Below are 24,373 nucleotides of genomic sequence, written 5' to 3'. Positions count from 1 at the left end.
ATGTGCCTGCTTGTTTGTTTGTTTGTTTGTTTGTTTGTTGACAGAGAGAGGGTTTCGCTATACAGCCCAAGGTGGTTCAAACTTACTATAAAGCCCAGGCTGGCCTAGAATTTGCAGTCTTCCTGCCTGAGCCTACCGGTGCTAGATTACAGATGCGCACTACATTGCCTGGCTAAGAAATCATATCTTAAAGCATAAAGCAAGTCAGCAGTTCAGGGTTGGCTTACTGCTATCAGTGCCAGGAGAGATGGGGGAGGGGTCTATAAAGCTACCTTAATGCTTTTCAGGGGCCACTTCCTCAGTGATGCAGGGACCTCAAAGGTTCCACATCATCTCCCAGCATTACCATGTTGGAGCCCTGCTTTCCAGTATATGACCTCTGAAGGGAAAAACTCCCTCCAAACTATAGCACAAATCATAAGCCTTTATAAATGCTCAGACTTTTTTGTTTTGTTGTCTTTTGTTTTTTGTTTTGTTTTGTTTTGAGACAGGGGTTTCTTTCTGTAGCCCTAGCTGTCCTAGAACTTGTTCTGTAGAATATTCTGGCCTCAAACTCACGGAGATCTGCCTGCCTCTGCCTCCCTATACTGGGATTAAATCATGCATCACCACTGCCTGGCAATGCTCAGACCTCTATCGCTGGAATTCTACTCTAGGAATTGAGCTGAAGAGAGTATTTTTTGGAAAATATTAATAAAGGACCGGCCTTATGAACACTCTAAGAACGTAGGAGGAGTGAGGGACGAGTGATAAACAAGGGTCTGTCCAAACAGCACCCATGGCCACAGCACTATGCGCAGTGAAAGGGGCTGATGCTGTGAGAAACAAGGTTGACTTCCTTCAAAGATACTGTCGACTGCTGGGATCAGATTCTGTAAGATGAGTATGTACCTAAAATCAACTGGCATAAAAGTGCCTCTTCAACAATAATTTCTAATTTATATTTATATTTGTGCATGTGTGAACACGTGTGCCACGGAGCATATGTAGAGGTCAGAAGACATGTGGGAGTTGGCTCTCTCCTTCCACTATGTGAGATCCAAGGATTGAGCTCAGGTCACCATGCTTGGCAACAAGCTCCTTTACCCACTGAGCCATCCTACCAGCCCCCTCATAAATAAAAACTAAAGCACTGGCTGTGACTATACCCAAGTAGGTTTCTTTAGGAACTCTTCTGTTCTTACATGTAAGGACTATCAGTCACATGTGCCTTCACACACCAGCAGGAGTGGGGCACTACTTAAATATGATTTGAAATCTGCATAGAAACAGAAGAAAATATACAATGCATGGCACAGGAATTGCAACACCAACTAATGGTGGCAAAACTAAGTTTAAAAAATGGACTTAATGGACGAAGAATGAAAATAATAACCATGTTGGGTCCGTGGGATTGATACTCCTCCCACTTGGGGTTGCTCCATGGCTTTTACAATTAAAAGGTAACTTTTTTAAGCACAGAAATAAGAGCTTCCTAGAAATGCCAGCTGGCCAGAGATGGCAGAATTCTGCTCTAGCAGAGTGTGATGGCATACACCCACAACCCTAGCACTGAGGAAGTTGAGGCACAACTGGGCCACATATTAAGAACTTGCCTTAAAAATAATTCCACCTAGGTAGGATTAACATAGTAAAAATGGCAATCTTACCAAAAGCAATCTACAGATTCAATGCAATCCCCATCAAAATCCCAACACAATTCTTCACAGACTTGGAAAGAAAAATACTCAACTTCATATGGAAAAACAAAAGACCCAGGATAGCTAAAAGAATCCTATACGATAAAGCAACCTTTGGAGGCATCACCATCCCTGACCTCAAACTCTACTATAGAGCTATAGTAATAAAAACAGCTTGGTACTGGTATAAAAACCGACATACAGACCAATGGAATCAAATTGAAGACCCTGACATTAATCCATGCACATATGAACACCTGGTTTTTGACAAAGGAGCCAAAACTGTACAATGGAAAAAAGAAAGTATCTTCAACAAATGGTGCTGGCATAACTGGATTTCAATATGTAAAAGATTACAAATAGATCCATATCTGTCACCATGCACAAAACTCAAGTCCAAGTGGATCAAAGACCTGAACATAAATCCAGTTACACTAAACTTAATAGAAAAGAAAGTAGGAAGCACTCTTGAATGCATTGGCACCGGAGACCATTTCCTAAATAAAACACCAACAGCACAGACCCTGAGCACAACAATTAATAAATGGGACCTCTCGAAATTGAGAAACTTTTGCAGGGCAAAAGACACAGTCAATAAGACAAAAAGACAGTCAACAGAATGGGAAAAGATCTTCACCAACCCCACATCTGACAGAGGATTGATCTCCACAGTATATAAAGAAATCAAGAAACTAGACATCAAAATACTGAACAGTCCAAATAGGCTAAAGAGCTAAACAGAGAATTCACAAAACAAGAATCACAAATGGCTGAAAGACATTTAAAGAAATGCTCAACATCCTTAATCATCAGAGAAATGCAAATCAAAACGACTCTGAGATACCACCTTACACCTGTCAGAATGGCTACGATAACAAACACCAATGACAGTCAATGTTGGAGAGGATGTGGAGCAAAGGGAACACTCCTCCACTGTTGGTGGGAATGTAAACTTGTACAACCACTATGGAAATCAGTATGGCGGTTTCTCAGAAAATTAGGAATCGAACTACCTCAAGACCCAGCCATCCCACTCTTGGGCATATACCCAAGGAATGCTGATTCATACCATAAAGATACATGCTCAGCTATGTTCAAAGCAGCACCATTTGTAATAGTGATTCCAGAACCTGGAAACAACCTACATGGCCGTCAACAGAGAAATGGATGGAAAAAAATGTGGTACATATACACAATGGAGTACTACTCAGCAGAGAAAAACAATGAAAGCATGAAATTTGGAGGCAAATGGATGGAACTAGAAAAAATCATCCTGAGTGAGGTAACCCAAACCCAGAAAGACAGTCATGGTATGTACTCACTCATAAGTGGATTCTAGATATAAAATAAAGAATGATCAGACCACAACCCATAGAACCATGGAGGCTATATATATAGCATGGAGGTCCCTAGGACGACTGTGGCTTATAATAAATTTTGGTTTTACTCAATTATTGAAAAAAAAATAGCCAAATGAATAGAAACACAAGAACTATGAACCAAAGGCTGAGGGGCCCCCAGCTGGATCAGGCCCTCTGAATAGGTGAGACAGTTGATTGACTTGATCAGTTTGGGAGGCAACTAGGCAGTGGGGCCAAGTCCTGTGCTCATTGCATGAGTTGGCTGTTTGAAACCTGGAGCTTATGCAGGGACGCTTGGCTCAGTCTGGGAGGTGGGGACTGGACCTGCCTGGACTGAGTCTACCAGGTTGATCGCAGTCCTCGGGGGAGGACTTGTCCTGGAGGAGGTGGGAATGGAGGGTAGGCTGGGGGTAAGGGGAGGGGTGGGAGGGGGGAGAATAGGGGAACCCGTGGCTGATATGTAGAACTAAATGGTATTGTGAAATAAAATAAAAGGAAAACAAAAAAGAGCTAGTTAGGAACAAGACTAAGCTAAGGCTAAGCTTTTGTAATTAATAATAATAATAATAATAATAATAATAATAATAATAATAATTCCACCACAGAATATATGTGTGCAATTTTAACCAGGGAGCATGGAATACATGTGTGCAATTTTAACCAGGGAGCGTGGAATACATGTGTGCAATTTTAACCAGGGAGCATGGAATACATGTGTGCAATTTTAACCAGGGAGCATGGAATACATGTGTGCAATTTTAACCTGGGAGCATGTAATTCAGTGTTGAGTGAGCAAATCACAAGCAGCCACAGGCTCAAGTTCACAGGCAGATCAGTAAACAAACAAAAATGTCAGCCCTCAAGTTGTTAACAGCTTACTTGATAATAAAATCTTAAGCAAAAGTAAAAATGCCAACACTTCCAAAAGAAACCAGTAACAGTAACAAATTGACCCTCGATCTAGTTCTGAGATAAAAATACCAAATACCTTCTTCACCTTCCTGAAATGGGGGCCAGTGAACGCCCATCCCCTCGAGGCTGTCAGCAGCCTCAACATCCCCTGGAGAACCTCAAAAGTGCCCATATCCCTGAGTACTGGCAGTACATTAAGATCTGGGCACCAGTTGTCAGTCTTGGCTATAGGCTGGAATTACCTGTGCAGTCTGGGTCTCGCCTCAGGAGAGCCTAACTTAATTAGTCTGGAAGATGGCCTGGACCTAAGAGCTCCATAAGCTTCCCATGGTGACTAAAATGTGCAGCCAGGGCTAAGCAGCATGTTTAGCTCCTCAGTCCAGAGATTGCTTTATTAGAACGTTAGTTATAACTGAACAACTGTGAGCTAGACAAATTCCAGAGAATGACTGTAGCCTTGAGGTGGAGGGATAAATTACTTTCAGGGGCCAATAATACTCATGGTGCCAGCTCTGGATAAGAGCAGGTGCAGGGCCTCTGACGCGGCGCATTTCAGCACTAGCTCTGCATAAAATCTGCAAGGGTGAGACTGTTTCACCCTGGCTTTCCAGAGGTGCAAAGTGGCCATCCGAGATCCCACATCCACAAGGGGAAAAGACTCCTGTGTAAGTAAGTATTTCCTTAAATGGGTACCTAATGTACCTCACTCTGCACCCCAGTCTCAGCTTGAGCTAGGCTCAGTGACACACACTTGTAATCCTGGTACTTGGGAACCTGAGACAAAAGGGTTCTGAGTTCAAGTCCAGACTAGGTTCAATACACTGAGTTCAAAAATATCAAGAATGGTCTGGGCTGTTTACCAAGATTCTGTCTTGGTTAAAAAAAAAAAAAAAAAAAAAAAAAAAAAAAAAAAAACAGACTAAGCTAAAATGAAGCAAGACTAAGCACACACACACACACCCTCACTCATGCCACACTCCACCTATGCATGGCCAGCTAGACTGGAGCCCAGGAAGACTCAGACCAAAAGTTAGTCTGTGTTTATACACCCCACCCACCCCTGTTCAATGCAAGCACCTAGGTTAGAATCGATCATGTTCTGTATATTTCTAATTGACAAAGCTTAGCACATAACAGCCGATCCTCGAGAGTAAACAAATGAATAAGGTTAACTATCCATTCTTGAAGATTCTGATCGCTCCAAACTGTGGGTGAGCAGCTTTCCCTAAGACATGTTGTCCTGTCCTGATTTGTGCCTTGTCCTCATGCTTGGCCCAGCATGCAAGTCCTGCCTTTTGAATGGCTTTCCCTGCTCTCAGCTGCACACTGTTAAGGGCCTGGCTGCTGCTGCTGAACACAGAGCAAAGGCAGAGAAAGGCAGAACTCTCGGCTCATCACACTAAACAAGTAGCCAGTAGCCTGAATGAGGGGAGTCAGAGGGAAGGGCATGGGACAGCAGAGCCAGGGTAAATGGACACACAGTAGGTGCTCAGAAGGTCATGTGGGGTATCAGGTCAAGAGGCCACTAAACATACAACCTGCAGTGCTTCTGCAGATGGTCCCAAGAAAAAGAAGGAGGGGCAGGGTTGGGGCAGGGGTTCATGGGGACAGTCCGTCCCTGCAGGTGTGGTTAAAATATACAGGCATGCCTGGCATCACAATGGGGCCAACACACAGAGTCCATTCCATTTGGGACATCTAAAGAACCTAGATGTGATGGAGAGGAACCACCATGGGAAGCCTACAGTCACAGCCCACCAGGGAGGACCTCCTCCAGCCCCCACACTCCCTCCTACAGTTCAGACAAGGAAAAGACGCCACCTCCTGGATACAGGGCGCATGTGAGCCAAGCCTGAGCTCAAGAGAGGTAGCTGCTGCTGGAGAGATGACGTGAAGTGGATGGGCCTAGCCATGGTCTGTTACAAACCCTCTAGTCACCATGAGAGAAAATTAAGCCTGATAATGAAGCCAACCACATGGCACAAAGGGGAGAGAGGTGGAGAAACAGCCCTCCATGATACCTAGATCTCTTCAGTTACCTGGCCATTCCACTGCTCTTCTTGACAGGGGCTTCTAAGTGGGCTTCGGTCCCCCATACACACTAGCTAAAACTGATGGAAGGTTGAGGGATTTTCAGAAAGCCCCACATCCCAAAAGGTGAACAGAGTAGTCTCAGGACAAGTAACAAGCAAGTCTAAAAGCCCCTTAGGACTGAACTGTGCCCACAGAAAAGCCCAGGTGGCATTTCTCAGTGACACTTAGGCCAGGTGACACCACCACCACTAGGCCCACACCCACAGCCACTGCCCTCCCTTACCTAACTTCACTGAGCACCTACTCTGAGCCAGGCAATGTGTTAGAGGCAAAGGAGACCAGGTCAGCACAAGAGCACTGCCTTTCCCTCAGGGAGCCTTTGGTCTGAATTTGTGGACTTCATGACAGCACACGTCATTGCCAGTAGTAACTGTGTTCAGCAATGCTGGTGCCTGAGCCCATACACCAGGGAAGTGACCTGGGTAGGTCAGGATATACTGTTGTGGACCTTCTGTACTGCTGAATGTTCTTAAAGTGACAAGAAACAGAAAACTCAACTCCAACTCACTTCAAGAGTAATGGGGATTCATCAGCCTAGGCTGTGAGGTCCAGAGAGGCCTTCAAGAGTAGGCTGACCCAGCAGTCCAGTGCATCCTCAGACCTAGCTCTCTCACCCACCTTTCTCCATTCCTAGCTGCTGGAAACCCTGCACCCTAAGATTGTATTCCCCCATGGGACCACAATGGCCAAGGCACCTCTAGCCTTCATGCCCCTACAGCAAGTTACCCAGAGGACAGAGTCATCTAAGGGCAAGGGACAATCTTCCTCCAAAGTTCCAAAGATCGCCAGTCATGTCTCCATGGTAGAATCAGAACACATGCCATTTGTGAGACAAGTCCAGCTCCCTGAAGCAATCATGCTGGGAAGGAGATGAAATTATCCTCACCAGATTAGACATGTGGAACTGGAGCTGGTGCCCCGTGTTTGGTCAGAGCAGCAAATAACCGATACAGCACAGTCACAATGGTTACCAAGCCCTCTGTGGCCCCACTAAGCCACAAAAGTTTCTTTTGCTTTATAGACCATATTGAGGCTATTCCTCCAGGGCATTTGTGTTTGTTTCGTAGGACAGGGTCCCACTGTACAGCCTTGTGAGTGCTGGGATTCCAGGCATGCACCAGCACACTTGGCTGGGGCATGCTTCTTTTACAAAACAGAACTGACCAGTGAAAGAGCTTCACAGAGGATGATGGATTTCCTCCCTTTTTAAAACACATGTAAATGCTTCCATCTTAATTTCTGTCTTTTAGGGGGCAAGGCTGCGTGTTGAACCCATGGACTTAACACATGGCTAAGCAAGCTTTTACCACACCCTAGCTCTGATACTGTCATCTTGGTCTTAGGACATCATCTCATGCAGTTGCTACTACTTCACCAGCAACAAAGTCTTGAGCACGCTTGCCTCCACTTGCTATTTCAACGGCAGACATTGATATTCAATAATAGCAATCTTTTCCACTTAGTCCAGATGAGAACACAGAATCCTTAACCAGATCCAAAGATCTGACTTTTGCTGTCAAAGTAAGTGTTCAAACTGAAAAGATCGAGGTAGAGGCCCAGACCCTAGGTTCTAAGGCTACCCCTATCCCAGGACAGGCTCAGAATTCAGGCCAGCATCCCCTGTCCTTGGCCTTCTCAAGTCTGAGCATTTGCCTCATGGTACAGATACAATTAGTCTTAGGAGGGACACTAGAGAAATACACTGTCCTTGTCCTAGAGAGCAGTTTATAGTTCTCCGATGACCAATGGAAAAAGGCAGGGATGGAGCCCTCACAGAGAAAGTAAGATTTGGAGCTTTCATTGAAAGCCAAAGGTGTCCCAGGAGTGCGAGATGGAGGCTCTGAGCAGGACTCCGAGGTCCCTGGTCTGTCCTTCCTGAATGGTCTATGCCCTAGAAGCTGTGCCATGTGGCCCTCACTCTCACATGTAAACACTGCTGTGAAAATCTCACGGCCAGTAGCCCAACAGGAACGGTACACAAGAGGGCACACACTGGCCAGGCAGGGCTGGAAAAGTAACAGCAGGGGAAGCTGACTGCCAAATGGAGGCCAGTGTCAAAGGCTACATGATGCTCTAGACAAAGAAAGGACCCCAAGATCCAGGTCAGCCCCAGAATCCAGAACTATCCACAGCCAAGGCACCAACCAAGAAGAAAGGAAGTTCAACATGCTGAGCCATGCAGGGCCTAGAGCTGTTCTAGATGCCAGAAGAGCACCAATACACCCAATGTAAAAAGCCCCCACAGACAGACAGGGTTGAATATTTGTGCCTCAGCTGGTGTGGGGGCGGGGGCTGTGTAACACCGGGAGGTGCAGCTCAGCTAGGGAATGGGTGAAGGAGAATCTAGCTCAGCCCCACTCCTGTGAGGAAGCCACTGCACACTCCTACCATCACGGAGCGACCTGTCAGCATGCCTTCCCCGGCACTGAGCTGTGGTTCACATCGAACCTTCCTCCTCAAGGTGCTCTGCAGACACTTGGTCACAGCAACAACAAAATCACCTAAGAGAGGTATTACGTAACACTTCCACCAATGCCAATCAGGGAGGGAACACCAGGCGCCCTGCACTGCCTGCTGCAGTCACCCGGAGGCCTGTTGGCCTCCAAGGGAAAAGTACACCAGTCAGGACACTTTCCTCCTCCCCTTCCACCTCTTCCCCTCAGCAGCTATCCAAGGCTGCTGCTACCAGACGCTGCCTGGGCCTCTGTGCGGAAAGCCTAAGGGGGACCACACCCGAGTTCACAAAGGGGAGGTCATGGAGAGCGTCCAGGTCAAAGAGCATCTGGAGAGTGACTCGTTCTTAGCTCTCCCTGCTGCAGCAGCAGACTCCCAGGTTTGGTCTGCCAAAGCACGCCGCCGACATCACTTGGGAACAAACCTGGTGAGTCTTGGTGAAGTGACAGACTCAAGAACAGACACAGCTGGGTCGGGGCCACTGCCTCAAGTGAGTTCAGAAGGATGCGGTGTGCCACCCCACGGAACTTCTCAAAGGAGGAAGAACTGGAGGGGAGCGAGCTATGGGAAGCCTGCTAGCTACTAAAGCTTACCTCCTTTTTGCACAGCAGGGGAGAAGGGTTGACAACAGAACGGTGGTGAGGTGGGTCCCACAGAGGACACAGGAAGCAGCTCTCTAAACAATGCTGTAGAGACAACCTACTGCGTTGTCTTCCAGAATGCAGGTTAACTGTCAAGGGGACAGATGAACTTAAGCCCAGAAAAAACACAACCCCCTCTTTGCCCAAAACATACAAACATGAACATGTGGTAATAACAAGGGAAAACCAACGACAGTCTGGCTCCAATAGCAAGACGACCACATGAATGAACAATGATTCGGGCAAGGCTGGTTGGGCAGAGCAGCTCAGGTGCCACTGTCAGGAAGAGCTGGCCCCTCTCCCCTCCCTGTGTATCGCTACCCGGGGAAAAGTCTTCCCATAAAAGAACGAAGTTCTATCAACTCCCAGCTTCTCCAAAGGACTGAACCTTGCTCTCTGCACATCAGCTTGGCCACACCCTTCCTAGACCCCATCATGGTAGCCAAGAGGAAAAGCAGCTCAGTGAAATTTGCATGGGCAGCCTGGAAGGATGAAAAGCCACAGTGAAGACTGGCTATGGACGCCTAGGTGTCTGACTAAAGCTCGTCTCTGGGAGTTTGGGGTGTTGCTGGAAAGTCATCACCTTAACTAGTGGACTAGGCAAAGCACGGGGCCCTCACCGGGACAACCAGGGGTCATCCTTCCACTGAGGTCTCTGGACAAAACAAAAGAGCCAGGTCAATGTTCTCTCTGCTGACTGCTGGAGCCAGGGGTGAGCCTCTCCTGCCGTGGGCTCCTAGCTGTATAGCAGCAGCCCTCCCTCTGCCTTGCAGGCCTTCAGATCACACCACTGGCTTTCCCAGGCCTCCACTGAGAGACCAGATTAGGAAACTCCCCAGCACCCAAGTCATGAATCAATACCTCAGGACACATGGCTTTCTGGAAAGGTACAGAAATCTTGTTGGCCCTGCTTCTCTGGAGGGCCCTGTGGCCTCAGGAGGAAGCTGAAGCCTGGTGAAGGTGGTGGGTAGCCTTTGAGATGTCATTTCCTCCCATACTGCCAGGGCTGGTCTGTATAACCACAGAATACAGTAGGAATAACAATGTGCTCTCAAGATGACAGAAACCTGGTGACCTCTATCTGGGGCAGGCTCTTTCTCTACAGAGCTACCTACCACATTGTGAACAGCCTTCAGAAGGCTTCACATTAGGGACTCAATCTCTTGCTGACAGACAGACACATTCAGGACAGTAGGCCCCTAGTCCGATTCAAGCCTTTAAGTATACCAGCTCTAGCCAGCAACTCAACCTCTACCTTCTAAAAGACCCTCACCCATTTTCAGACTCCTCACTCACAGAAATCATGGAGAATCTAAATACTTGCTATTTCAGGAGACCAAGTTGAGAGACTATTTGTTCCATGAGACAGCTAACACAATGAGCAGAGACAGAAAATGTTTCCAGAGTGACCTGATGACCTTGACCCTGTCTCCCTAAGTCCATGCATGGGAAACACAATCCCTGACACAGACATGCAGAGAGGTAGCTGTTAGGAACTGATCAGGGGCTGGAGAGATAGCCAGCTTAGCAGATAAGGATACCTGTTGCTTCTGCAAAGGGCCCAAGTTCAGTTCCCAGCACTCATATAGAGGCTCACAACTTTCAGGAACTCCAGTTCTAGGGAATCTAACCCCTCTTTTGGACCAGGCACCAGAAATACACTTGGTGTACTTGACGTACAGACATACACGAAAGCAAAATATTCATACATATAAAAAAATCTAAATAATTTCTTAAAGAAAGAACTGATCAGATTACAAGGGCCCTCATCAATGGCTAAGCACCAAGTACGTCTGTTACAAAAGCAGGTCAGCTGCCTCTTCCCTCATGTGAACTCTCTGTGACGAGCTGCCCTTCGTCATACTCTAACATGTCAGAAAGCCCCCGCCAGGGGCAGCCCCCCAGTTCTGGCCTTCCCAGCTTCCAGAACTGTGAGGTGGTTATTTCTGTAGTATTCTACTGCCACCAGACCAGAGACTACGACACTTCCTTCAAAGGGACTCCTCATGTAAATCTATGTCTTTCCTTTTTTAAATCTGTCTCCCAGCTGGAAGCAAGTCAATCAGTTCTTCAGAGAGGTATGACTTACACAACTTTAACTGTACCTGATTGCACTGCACAAGCTCCATGCCCTGGCTCTTTGTTGAACCACTACAGATGAGGAAAGTCATTACTTTTGAGCAAAAGAAATATCAAATGCTAAATTCACTCAGTATGCTTCTGTCTCGCCATCCTGTACCCAAGGCTAATAAAACACATGTGCACACAATGGACTCTAAGTGGGCACTCAGAACTGACGAGCCTAGCTTTCCATCCTTCTTGCCTTGTTGCTATCAGAATATATCTGTGATTAGGCAAGGTTTTAGGAACCTAATTAATAAAAAGTGATGGTAGTTAACATGGATTACCCATGTAGGAAGTGTGTTTACTAAACCAGCAAAAATGGTCTCTCATGCTCTCTCTTTTTATACATGTGATAATTGCCCATCACCGTGGCTAGCTGCTCAGGGTGCTTTCTCCCACTTTCTCTTTTGAGAATATTTGTCCATTTTAAAGATGTCTTTCCACCTGCAAACTGCCATCTTCTAAGTACCTTAAACAGTTCTTCATGTGTAACTGGGAAGGCTTTGAATTATAAAACTGTGGCTTCTCTATCCTGTGTGTAGGATAAAATTTTCCCTAGGATTACATAGTAAAGAACACTCAGTACGAAATATGCACAGCAGCTTGTCAAGCATCTCGAGAATCCCACGGCCTTCCTCCTCTGTCCACATCAGCACAGATGAGAAGCACACATTGATAGAAGCTCAACAGATACCCAGAAACACATTTCCAGGATTGGAGCCAGGGCTCAAGGCTAAGGTGACTTCTAACACAAGCCAGCAACATGAAGGGACCATAGCCCTGCCTGTTACTGATGCTCAGAGCAGTGTCTCTGAAGACATAAGTCCTTGGAACCAACATTACACCGCAGAGCTCCAGTGAGGTCAGGTGAGATGAGAGACCAGGAAACATGCAAATAGGAACCAGTCTCTCTAATTCTGCCTCTGACCTGGCTCTTATGCCCTAGAGTAGTGGTTCTCAACCTTCCTAATGCTGTGACCCTTTAATACAGTTCCTCTTGTTGTGGTGACCCCCAAATATAAAATTATTTTCTTTGCTACTTCACAATTGTAACTTTGTTACTGTTATAAATTGTAATGTAAATATCTGTGTTTTCTGATGGTCTTAGGAGCCCCCTGGGAAAGGATGGCTGAGAACCACTGCCCTAGAGACGCCTGTGAGGATAGGACGCAAAGGGAGACGTTCAAGGGGTGGAATGCAGACGTGACTGTGGCAAATTACGGGTATGAAAGTCACTCACACCACAGCACATAACTCTGGGTGCCTGGAGTAGTCTCTGGAAATGCTTCCCCTCTGGCCTCACTCAAAGCAATTTCAAAGAACACAGTGTTAAGAGTTTTAGACAGAAATGTCCCCCACAGTATCATGTTTTAGTACTGGGTCCCAAGGTGTGGCCATGTCTGGGGACGTTATAGAACCTTTGGAATACACGGCCTAGGAAGCAGAAGTGGGTCTTGAAGATGATACCCACTTCTGGAGCCAGAGTGAGCCCTTTGCTTCCTGTCTGCTGTGGTGACATAAGCAGCCACATTACCACTTCCTGTCTGCTGTGGTGATGTAAGCAGCCACATTACCACTTCCTGTCTGTTGCGGTGATGTAAGCAGCCACATTACCACTTCCTGTCTGCTGTGGTGATGTAAGCAGCCACATTACCACTTCCTGTCTGTTGCGGTGATGTAAGCAGCCACATTACCACTTCCTGTCTGCTGTGGTGATGTAAGCAGCCACATTACCACTTCCTGTCTGCTGCGGTGACGTAAGCAGCCACATTACCACTTCCTGTCTGCTGCGGTGACGTAAGCAGCCACATTACCACTTCCTGTCTGCTGCGGTGACGTAAGCAGCCACATTACCACTTCCTGTCTGCTGCGGTGACGTAAGCAGCCACATTACCACTTCCTGTCTGCTGCAGTGACGTAAGCAGCCACATTACCACTTCCTGTCTGCTGCAGTGATGTAAGCAGCCACATTACCATCCTACAACCATGTCTTCCCTAAAAGATGAATCGAAATCCCCTGAAACCTTCAGACAAAATCAGCCATTCCTTCCCTAAGTGGCTTCTGTCAGAAATTCTGTCACAGCAATAAGACAAAGAGCCAATGCAGCCAAGAAGCTGCTCAGCTCACCTATAATGGGAAAAAAAAACAGGAAACAGTCCAAATGCTAAATGGACCAATTAGTGTGGTCAATTTCATATGCTACATTAATTCAGTGAAACACCACAAAGAGGTCTCTACAACAATAGCTAACTTCAGTCTGTTTTCACAGTGAAAAATGGAGGGAGGAGGTGGAATGAAAAGTGATGGGGCGTCAACTGTAAGTGAGTAGAAAAGTGTGTCCACAGGAGAAGAAACTCAGTAAAAACTGGATGTTTTCACAGGAGTTGTGACTCTTAATTCATCACATTTTGTTTAATAAGATATAAACAACATCACAAAAAAATTAATCAGTGGCCCTTAAATAAAAATAAGATCAACAGTATTTGTAATTAGAGAAATGCACCAGCCTGATTTTTCTCCTGTGACATTTACGGGACCCAAAACGTTGCTCCCCTGCAAGCACAGCTGGGAGCAGCACCACTTCCCACAATGCAGGCCCTGTGAAGACACAGCCTGCACGTGCCTGCCCTTTGACCCAGCAAACACACTCAAGTGAGAACACAATGGCTGGCACTCAGGTCATGCATTGGGGAGTCTCACAGAAGACTGAAAACCTCCTTAACATCCAGCTGTTGGCAGACTGGCTGAATCAATCCCGGGGTAGTCAGACCAGAACACACTGGGAGTTACTAGCCAGAAGATGGCAACCCTTGGTACTCCCACACGGAACCCTGCCGGGGAGGTACAGTGCTGTGCAGAAGAGGGAAGGACTCTGCATGCACACGTCCACCTCGGGCACAAAGAGCACCTTGGGAATCGGTATAGTTAAGCCAGCAAGGAGCAATCCACGGCAGGCAAAGGAGAGTGCCCATCGGTTAACCTTATTTGGAAACATATGCGTGTGTGGCGTTCATTCAAAGAAGCCAAACGAATGGAATGCATAAATGCAATTTCCTTTGGCACCCCTTTCATTTAACTAGAGCTCTGAGTGGGTTGTGGTGGCGCCTGCCTGCAGTTCCTGCATGTGTGAGGCTCACCTGGCCTGCATACACAGCAAGACCTTTTCTCAGAAACGACAGACAGAAGATATGTGTGGGACTGTGGCTACACATGCTTGTCTCTCCATCCCTTGCCCTGTCTACCTTGCCAGTGCCTGGACCTTTGTGGTATGGCGCTCCTGCTGCTCTGTCACCTTCCTTTTCAAGGCGTCCACCTCTTGCCGGAGTGCGGCCGAGTGCTCCATCTCACCATCAAGGAGATTCCGCAGTGACCTGGAAAAGAAGGCCCCACAGTTCAGATGCTGCTCGTCCAGCCCACCCAGAGGACAATGCAGTTCTTAAGGGAAATCAAGTCTCATCACTGAGCACAGGCTCTGCACAAACCACAGTGCAGCTACAGTTCACATAAGCTGATGCTAGCAGACAGCAAGCTTGAGCGTGGTAACTGCAGTGAGCCCCAGGGCCATCACCTGGGGTCAGACTGGGGTCCCTGCCCCTGTGACAGCTGAGATCAAGGGAAAGAAGGAGCTGAGCAAATGCCAGGGATGTGCTTTCAAAGACACTCCATTCAAAAGTACAGCATGGTGAACGGAAGTTCTGACACAGCCTCACTGGGTAACATTTCACAAAGGGAAGGGTGTCAAAACAGCCCAAATGAATATTCTGCAGCAGAAAAACACAGAATACTTGCTTAGATTCCATGACAGATATTTCATCCTGCTTCCACTGCTGCCCATAGAACAGACCAGGACTCAGTCCACAGCCACCTCCATGATAAGCTAGAATGTATGGCATTCTATGGAGTATACATTAGCATAATATTATCTTATATTCCTATACTTTTTAGCTTTTATAGCATGTCCATCTGCATATACATTTCTTATTCCCAGAAAATGTCCAGGGGTAACAGTTCTAGGAAGGATCACAGGTTACCACCCTGAGGTAAATCAAGGTTCTGCTTCACTGTACCTAAATGGCTGTTTCTAAAAAGGCAACTGTGATGTATTTACAGGCCACACACATCCAGAGGATGCCTGCCATGAACATCAGGGTGTATCAACTACACCAAGCCCCCACAGTGCCCTACCACCACTGAGCTCTCCAAAACCCGCCATGTTCACTGGGAGCTTGAAGAGGATTCCCCTCCTGGAACATGCTACCCCCTGGGAAACATCCTGGGGAATTCTGTCCAGGAAGAAGAAACAACATACAGTGGCTGTGATTCTTCACAACATACAACAAATCCCATGGGTGCTTCCAAGAGCATCACTGCAGCTAGAGCCAGGAAATGACCCTCGCAGTGGCCAGAAGCCTTCTGTTGAGAATGCATGCTATCTGGAAGTGGTGCTGTCCAGCCCTCTAATAATAGCCTGGCTGTTTTAGAAATTACACTTATTTGCCTTTGCATGGCTCCACAAAGGATGAAGAACAACTTGTCAGTTCCAAAATAAGGTCTCAGAGAGAACTGTGACTACTGTCACCAGTAAAGGACAGGAAGGGACTTGAACACATGTACATGTGAACCCTCCACCCACCACCTCCCCGAGTCCAAAAGGCTTTTGTGAATAGGCTCAAGCAAGCCTGCCACTGGTGGCCACCACCCCACTCCCCACCCGCCCCGACCCCCCCCCCCGCCTCAACACAGGTGCTGGGGGGGGAGAGTGGTCAACTCCAGACATGGTGACAATCGGTAGTATCTAGTGTGGATTTCAATAGGGGAGGAAGAAAAAAATTAAGAAAACACTTTGCCTCTTGGAGTTGACCACTGGGTTTTGGCCAAATTAAAAGAATCCAAATGTCATCTTGTCCCAAGAATCCCCAATTTGAGTGGAACTGGGACACAGAATATAGATCCTCAGTTAAAGGTCACTTCCAGAGTATTTTGGGGGCAGTGAGTTCAACAGAAGTGGTATGGCATTTGTCCCTGAAGTAATAAAACTATTCTAAAATTGACCATGGTGATGCTGCACATGTCTGAGAATATACAAACAACCAGTGAATTGTGGGTATGTGGATCACATCAGTGAGTGCTGTCATTAAATGCTGCACCTCCATATCCTTCTGGGTTGCAAGGTGGCAGCACTGATGTTTCCATCCCTCACTTACATGCAAACCACAGCAAATCTACAGAAGTGGCCTATTCCAGAAAAGTAAGAAATCTCTTAAGATCCCAGCACCCAAGCCAAGCAACTCAAAACTACCTATAACTCCTGCTCCAGGGCACCCAGTCCCTCTTCTGGCTTCCATGCACATCTGCACGTGCACACACACACACACACACACACACACACACACACACACACACGCGCGCGCGCGCGCGCGCGCACACACAAGAATCTAAAGTAACAATAACAGTAAGGTAAGAAGCTGCCAGACAAGGCTGTGGAAGCAAGGCACCATTCTCTCCATCCATTCACTCAGCCACTGGGGACAGAATGTCAGAGAAAGAGGCAGCCATGACGTCACAGTACCCGTTCTCTTCTTCCAATTCATCCTTTCTGTTCATCATGGCCACGATGGCTTGGCGTAGTTCATCTGAGGGAAAAAGCAAAGGCAAAGCTTATGAGCAGATGATCCGGTAACCCGTCCCCTTGCCTCTCTCCAGTCCATGCCATTACAGATGGCTTGTCTAGGTCCATTCCCCGTTCCCTAGCAAGAATTCTTTTACAGCCTCAGATACCCAGTGAGCTCTGCTGTCACTTTCATCCACACAAACAGAGGGTAAGGAGATGAAAACTAATGTGTGTGTTGGGAGGAAGGGTGGGTTCCTGGGAGAACACACTCAGCTTGCAATTTCTGAGTGTTTTCCCAAATCTCTATTCCTGAACATCTGTTGTGAACACTGAATTGTTCCTCTTACGCTGCTGATCAGCCCAAACAGTGGATCAGGTAGTACCGGGCTCCATGATTGCATAGACAGTCCGTCAGGTTAGTACAAACATCTGGCTCTCCTCCGCTGCCTTCCGAGGGTAACACACAGATGACACAGGACTGTGTCCAATACACAGTGCACACTTGGGAAGGCCACTCTTCTAGCCTCTTTCGCACAGGAAAGCATTCGAGGATAGGGAATGACAGTATGCACCCACACTTCCTCTCTCCATCAAGCTTAACCATCGGTGCTGTGTGTAGGCTGGAGGCACAGCCAGATCTTAGCTGCATCTCAAGATCTGGAGATCACAGGGTTGATTTATCTGTTTCCTTTACTTGATTTCACCTTATGGTGGCTGCTAGGAAGTGCAGGACCCAAATCACACATCTAGTAGTAGTCTGTAACTATGTCCAAGAGTATACACTATGTCTAGAACCAACTACATGGATCCAAGTGATGAGGTCCCAACAGGGGTACCCAAGGACTCAGTAGCCAGCTTCATGTTTTAAGACGAGAGGTATTGATGAAATACCTAGTAAATTCCCTCAATTTTAAAATCTTTCAAACTACAAAAAGTAGCTAGGAAACACCTTTCCATAAAAGTTATTAATAAGAATTAGAGATTCATATTAGGAATCGCCTATTTAGGAAGAGGGTGAGACTGAGAATCAAGAAGGTTGTTCATCTGTGGTCCAAGCAGCCCTGAGAAACAGAAAGGAGATGCTAGGAGACGGCCTAGGGCAGAAAACCGGCAGGACTGAGCCACTGAAGCCCCAACCATGTTCTGCCTGGAAACACAATGGCCCAGGACTCACACGTTCACTCACTCATTCATCTACCAAGAACATACGAGGTTCAAGCACCTTCCCAGGAAGAGTCAGGCTCCCACCTGGCCTAAGGAAGGAGAAGACCTTCCAAGGAAGGTTCCTAATGGCCATCACAAGCCTACGTGAAGCCAACTCAGTGAGCTTGGTCATTAGCGTCCCTGCTCAGAGCCTCACTGCAAAGTCTCAGCCTCTCTGTGCCCTTCTCACCTCCCTGGGAGCCAGGAGGATCAGATGAGAGTGAGAAGCAGTGTATTTGTGGGAGGGCCTCTCACAGGCTACAGAGGAAAGCACAGAAGGACCTGCTGCTAGGATGTAGAATTTTATTCTAATTGATAAATCTGTAGAGGAAAACCAAAGCAAGTAATTTATCCCCATGCCACTGTGGTCATGAAGGAAAATCAACCCAACAAGATTCATTGTTCTATCAGCAGCAGGGAGGATAAAGCATTCCGGGTTCAGTCTTCAGGCAAGCCAGGCCAGTGCTGTGGGCACTGCAAACACAGGCTTGGCTACTCCTCCACTCCAGGACCTGCATGGATTCTGAATTTTCCTCCAGGCTTTCTTCCCCACTGGAGTTCTTGGCTAGCCTGAACCACTCATAAGCAAAGGAAGGGATGCTCACAGTCCCGTCCGGAGCTGGAAGGCACAGAATCTAATTCAAGACCTGCACTGTTTGCCAGTAGCCCTGCCCACCCTCCTCCTTTTCCGCAGTAACGCATCTGGTTTACACTCATGAACTGCAGGCACTGTTCCTGAGGCAGGACCAGAGTGCAGCAGATGACTCCACCACCACCTCCACCTCCACCACCAGTGCGCTCAGCAGAGCGGCGCGGACTAGGCACGGCAGGTGCTGTCACCCCTCCGCCCCACCCCTCCCAGCGGGCACAGCTCATCCGCATGAGCACACCCCTGGACACCTGTGTCCAACCCCACCCCCGCTCAGCCCCAGTGACAGCATCTGCCTGGCCAGAGGCCAACTGAGCGGTCTCCAAATGATCTGACTGCACTGTTGCTGCCCAAAGATGGAAGTTATGACACACCGATGTTATCTCATAAATTTCCTGGTCACAGTCCACCTTCCTTCATGTTAAATCCCTCACTTACATTCTTACCTGAGGACTCCCCAGCTCACCTACCCAGGCCCTGGCAGCGATGAGCCTCGTTGAAAAGCTCCCTGATTCCGCTGCCCTGCAGCCCTCAGGTAGGAGACTGTGAGTCACCTCGGCCTTCCCTTGTGCACACAGGTGTTGAAAGTAGAACACACACCATGTTGCACATCTCAGTGCCTGGGATCCCTTCTCACTGCATGTTTAACTGAGGTATTTGGATCTGATTCCAGAAAAATAAGTGACTAGGGAGGCCATTATGATCTAACCTTCCATACTTCCAAAACCAACAGCAAAGCTCCGAATGACAACCATCACATGTTTTCTCTCATATGTAGAATCTAGATTTGAATGTGTATGTGTATGTGTACATGTGTGTGTCTGTGTCTGCCTGTGTGTGTCTATGTCTGTGTGTGCATATGGTCTGTGTGTCTATGTCTGTGTGTGTGTCTATGTGTATGTCTGTATCTCTCTCTCTTGTTCTCTCTCTCTCTCTCTCTCTCTCTCTCTCTCTCTCTCTCTCTCTGTGTGTGTGTGTGTGTGTGTGTGTGTGTGTGTGTGTGTGTGTGTGTGTGTGTTGGAAAAAGACAGTCTAGGAGCAGAAAGGAAGAGGGAAGCAATGGTAAGGAGGTAACAGTATATGTTGCAGGAAAACAGGAGGGGCTTTTTCAATCGAGGAAGGAGACCAGCAAAGAAAGATGGGGGAGGAAATAAAGGGGGAAAATATAATGACATATAATTATAAAAATGGCACAGTGGAACTCATTACAGTGCATGCTAACTATAAATGAATAAATAATACATACATACAGAAATCAATGGAAATAATAGCACTTTCGATGAAGCTACAATGTTTCTGCCCAGCATTTGATGAAGCTACAATGCTTCTGCTCAGCAAGCCTTGTTTCTAGTCTCACAGCCTTCTGTTGAGGGCAATCAATAGCACAGAGCAGGAAACAGACTGTGACAGTCCCTTCAGAATTTCCAAAACCTCAGACCTCCACCACCCACGATGGTGGATGCAGTCCTGGAGGGTAGGTGTAAAGAGCAAGAGGAAGGGACAGAAAATCCATGGCAAGCTGTTACCAAGAGGCTCTGGGGCCAGCAGCCCTAAGTTCAAGCCCCACTCAGCCATGTGCCATAGGCAATCTTGACAGGTTTCTGCCTTTGCAAACTACAAGCTGGAATGTGCCTCATTCCCCCACAAGATGACTGGTATCAAGCATAGGGCAGCCATTCAGTCTCAACACTTAGAAGATGTAGTCTCTGTAGTCAGGTGCTGGCCTCAAACCCCAGCTCCCCACCTGAGGATGCTGTTTAGTGACCTTCTCTGAGAACCTTAAGGGTAAAATGGGATCTTAACACAGTCTGTTTCATCAGGCATGATGGCACACACCAGTAATCTCAGCATTTGGTTGGTGAAGACAGCAGGATCAAAAGTCCAAGGCCATACTTGACTACATAGGGAATTTGAGGCCAGAGCTTGAGCTACATGAGACCCTGTCTCGACATTAACCAGACAAACCCAGTCACTATCTCATAGAAGTGCTGTAAGGATTCAATGAGGTAATACGAAAATGAGGTACCTAGAACACGGTGGCATTTAACAGGTATTATTGATGGGTCTCACTATCCCTTCCCCTTCAATCACAGAGGACAAAAAAGTGGAAACACAGTGGTAGACATTGCTCACAAGTATGGGTCATTTATGTAGGCTCATTCCAGGAAACATGGGATATCCTAAGCTCCTGTGCATCTCAACCTTGGACAATAAAAAGAAACCCTTGGAAATGTTCCCTGCTGTAGAGTAGCAGACCAGATGAGAAAGTTCTCCGAGGGCCAGACACCACCCAATGGGCAATGTGGGCAAACCAGGCCAGCTACCAATGTATCACCTAGAAGAGACTGATCAAGTATCTGGATTCCGGGTTCTTAGAGCCAGGAAGGAGGAGTCTGGGTACTGACATCCGACTTGCAGCTGAACATGACATTCTATGGGTGGGTCTTGAACAGCTGCTCCCCAGAACCACACAGAACGTTCAGCCAGCAGCAGCAGCCTCCAGGAGCCACAGGAGAGCCTGGCCAGCAGCTCGCCATGAGCAGCAGAAGGACAGCTGATGCTGATGCAAGCCAACCCTGTCATCCTGGCATGACTGTGCCCGCCCCACACAATGTTTCCAGCCTCCTGGGGGGCCCTGTGTTTGCACAAACATCAAAGTGATAAATGACAATCACAAGTGCAGACAAAGCAACACTCTGTGGGAGTTTAAAAGGCGGCAGGACCCTTTTAAAAGGTGTCACAGGAAGAAGGGCTGTCAGCATTCCTCCTGCCTCTCACAGACTTCCGCCGAGAACAGTGGCAGCAGTGGAAAAGGAAATGGCCCTAAAGCTGTTAACAGACTCTAATATGAACTCATTCTCGCTGCTGTGCTGGCTGCTGGCTGCCTTGTGCCTTCCTGGGCAGCAGTGAGGGAATGTGGTTTCCATGTATCATGTGACTATCACCATCCACCAACCTCAAGTGTTGTGCGGGAGCAGAGGTTCTCCCTAATGTGTCATTTTCTCTCCAGCATGGCACAGCTCTTTATTTGTTAGTCTCCATTGTTGTGATTCCTTCCTCTTTATTGAGGCACAATCTCCAGAAAAGAAGAAAAAAAAAAAGCAGAGTCTCTGAATGGCAACCTCTTTGGAGCCTGGCCACCCAGGCAGTCCCTCTCCAGGGGCTGAGTGGCCCGTGACCATCTGTCTCAAAAGCAGTTCTTTGCCAACTTCAACCATCAGAAGTCGATTTTGGATAAAAGGCAGCATTTCCAATCACTGCGCACAAGATGGCTTCATCCACAAATGCTGCCAAGGCAAGGAACCATTTTGGAACCAAAAAACAAGACTTCAAGCTCCACTTCTGCTATGAACTGAAATAAATCTCAGGCAGAATAGTACTTAAATACGGGAAATGAAGCAATCAAAACTATAAATATATGAGCAAACACTCCTTCAGTTCTCCTGATACGAAGCAGAGAAAGGAGAGCTGGACCCACCTCAGCTTCTACTCATCAAGGGCCACTGACATGGACAAGCTTGTCATTACAGGCAGTTGCTACAGGCTCTTTGTGGACGCCACAGCCTTCCTAGCCAGAGCCATGCTCCACGCTGGATGCCCAGGCCTCGGTGCACACTCCAGCACACACAGAGAAGAGAGCCACTTTGCCTCTCAGCTTGCTCAGTGGGAGAACTTGGCTAAGACACTAAGCCCTCAGGATGGGGCAGGGGCAGTGGTCTGTGAACACTCCATGGGAACCCTGCCCCCTCCCCCTGCACTCACCCATTTGAATACCGTCCACAGTTGCTGTCATAACATGGCAGCATGTGTTGTCCCCTCTCGCCACAGCCCTGCCCCCTGCCCCTCAGTAAGAGATGAAGAAGTTCTCTGCCGCTATGTATGTGGGTGGCCCTGACACTGCCCCAGTCACTGCTGGCCATTGGCTGTACTCAGACAAGGGACTAGAGAGGAGCTGTGGTAAGAAGGAAAGAGCTGGGCCAGGTGTGGTGGTGCTCACCTGCAAACACAGCACCGGGGAGGCACAGGGAGGGTCTCTATGAGTTCAAGACCAGCTCGGTCTTTCCCTTCTCTGATCATATCTAACCCCTCTCCTTCCTCACCTGCTTCTGTGTTTTAGCACATGTTCCTGAAAGGCCCATCCGAATCCTACCTAGTACAGAGCCCTTCAAGTTCCCCCTCAAGGTTTACCTTTGCTTCTGGCTTTGGCAGACCTGCAGAGCACAGGCCTGCCCAAGCTCATTCTCAACACAGCTCATAGACTCTGCCGCCACAGGCCTCTAACCCATCTACACCAGGAAGACTCCAACTGAGCCAATCATACAGAATTTTCTAGAAATGGATGGGCCATTAACTGTGATTGGAGAGATAAAGGTACGTGGAAACAGATACATCTAGCCAAAAGGTACCTAGTTCTAAGTCAGTCCGCAAGGCCTATGAGCTAAAATGAGATAAAAGCTCATTTGCCAAGAGGCCAAGTTGGCACTGCCATCCTTAAAGAAGAAATTAAACTGCCAGGCAGTTTGCTACGGTTCTTTAGTCACTGGGTGCAGAGACCTAAAAAGGACAAGTGCGACCCTGGCACAGAAGGCCACAAACAGCGGTTCATGGAAAGTCCTGAGAAAAGGTGAAGTGTCACACGTCAAAGCCCCGCAGCCTCACACTGGGGTAAAACTGCAGACAATCCGTATTGATGTCCTGAGCACTGGCGGGGCCTCCGGACGGACAAAGGAGCAGGAAACCTATCTGAGGAGGCAGAAGCAAGAGGCGCAGCTACAGGAAACAGGGCAACCATACACACATGGCCTCCTCAGCTGCCAGGCTCCTGCAAGTCCCGACGGATCCCTCCGAGCTTGAGTGGCTGCACCCTCCCGTCATCACGTGGACCCCTCTCACTCTACACTCTGCTCACAACATCTATTGTCTGGTGCTGGCTGCAGCTGTTCAAAGGCTGGACCACAAAAGCCTCATCCCAGCCTAGCCATCCTAGGAGTCCCTGAGAATGGGGGACCCAGTGCCTGGCACAGCACCTGACCACAGCACACACTTGAGAGCTATTAAATGAATCAAGGGTCAGGTGAAGAAGTGAATTACCCAAGGAGTGAATGGCTCACCGTGGCCCACTGCTAAAACCTACCCTTAGCTCCAGGAACTGAGTGTCAAATGGGTAGGGTGGAAATGTCAATTGCCTTTAATAACAAGCTCAAGGCCTCATCCAAGAACACTAAACACCATGTTCACAGCTGTAATTTCCTGCCCCACTGACAGGCATTCGGGCCCAAGTACAGAGTTTGCCATCATGAGTCTGTGGGATGTGATCCACAACAGTGAAAGGGGCGGGGCAAGAGGAAGGGGTGAAAAGTTCCTACATGTCATTGCCACGACCTAAAGCCGGTGAGCCAACAAACCCACGCCCATTTCCCCACCCGAAGTGGCCACAGGAACCCTCAATATGATTTCAAAAGACTCAGAAAAGCAAGGACCCTCCCCAACATACAGGGGCCTAAACATGACCAGAGACACCCAGCCCAAAGCCACTGGCCTGTTCACACAAAGGATTCCAGTTACTGAATAACTATGGTGTGGAGGGAGGGGATAAGCCTGAGGCTAACTAATCCCTCTTTAGACTAAAAGGGAAACGATGACT

General features: G+C 47.8%; 1 protein-coding gene across 3 annotated transcripts in view; it reads right to left on the bottom strand.

Annotated features, from left to right (window-relative positions):
- Snx29 (sorting nexin 29) overlaps positions 1-24,373 on the bottom strand; it is a 488,775-nt gene that overhangs the window by 329,505 nt on the left and 134,897 nt on the right. For all 3 annotated transcript variants that reach the window (XM_037201528.1, XM_028872913.2, XM_037201527.1), the window contains 2 exons: positions 16,836-16,899; positions 14,509-14,637 (listed from right to left, as the gene is read on the bottom strand). In XM_037201528.1, coding sequence (XP_037057423.1) covers positions 14,509-14,637; positions 16,836-16,899 — 193 coding nt within the window. The remainder of the gene's footprint in view (positions 1-14,508; positions 14,638-16,835; positions 16,900-24,373) is intronic.

This window comes from Peromyscus leucopus, chromosome 8b (genome assembly GCF_004664715.2).
Source record: "Peromyscus leucopus breed LL Stock chromosome 8b, UCI_PerLeu_2.1, whole genome shotgun sequence".
Classification (NCBI taxonomy): Eukaryota; Metazoa; Chordata; class Mammalia; order Rodentia; family Cricetidae; genus Peromyscus; species Peromyscus leucopus.
Note: the sequence above shows the minus strand (reverse complement) of the source record. Positions and strands in the feature narration are given on the sequence as shown.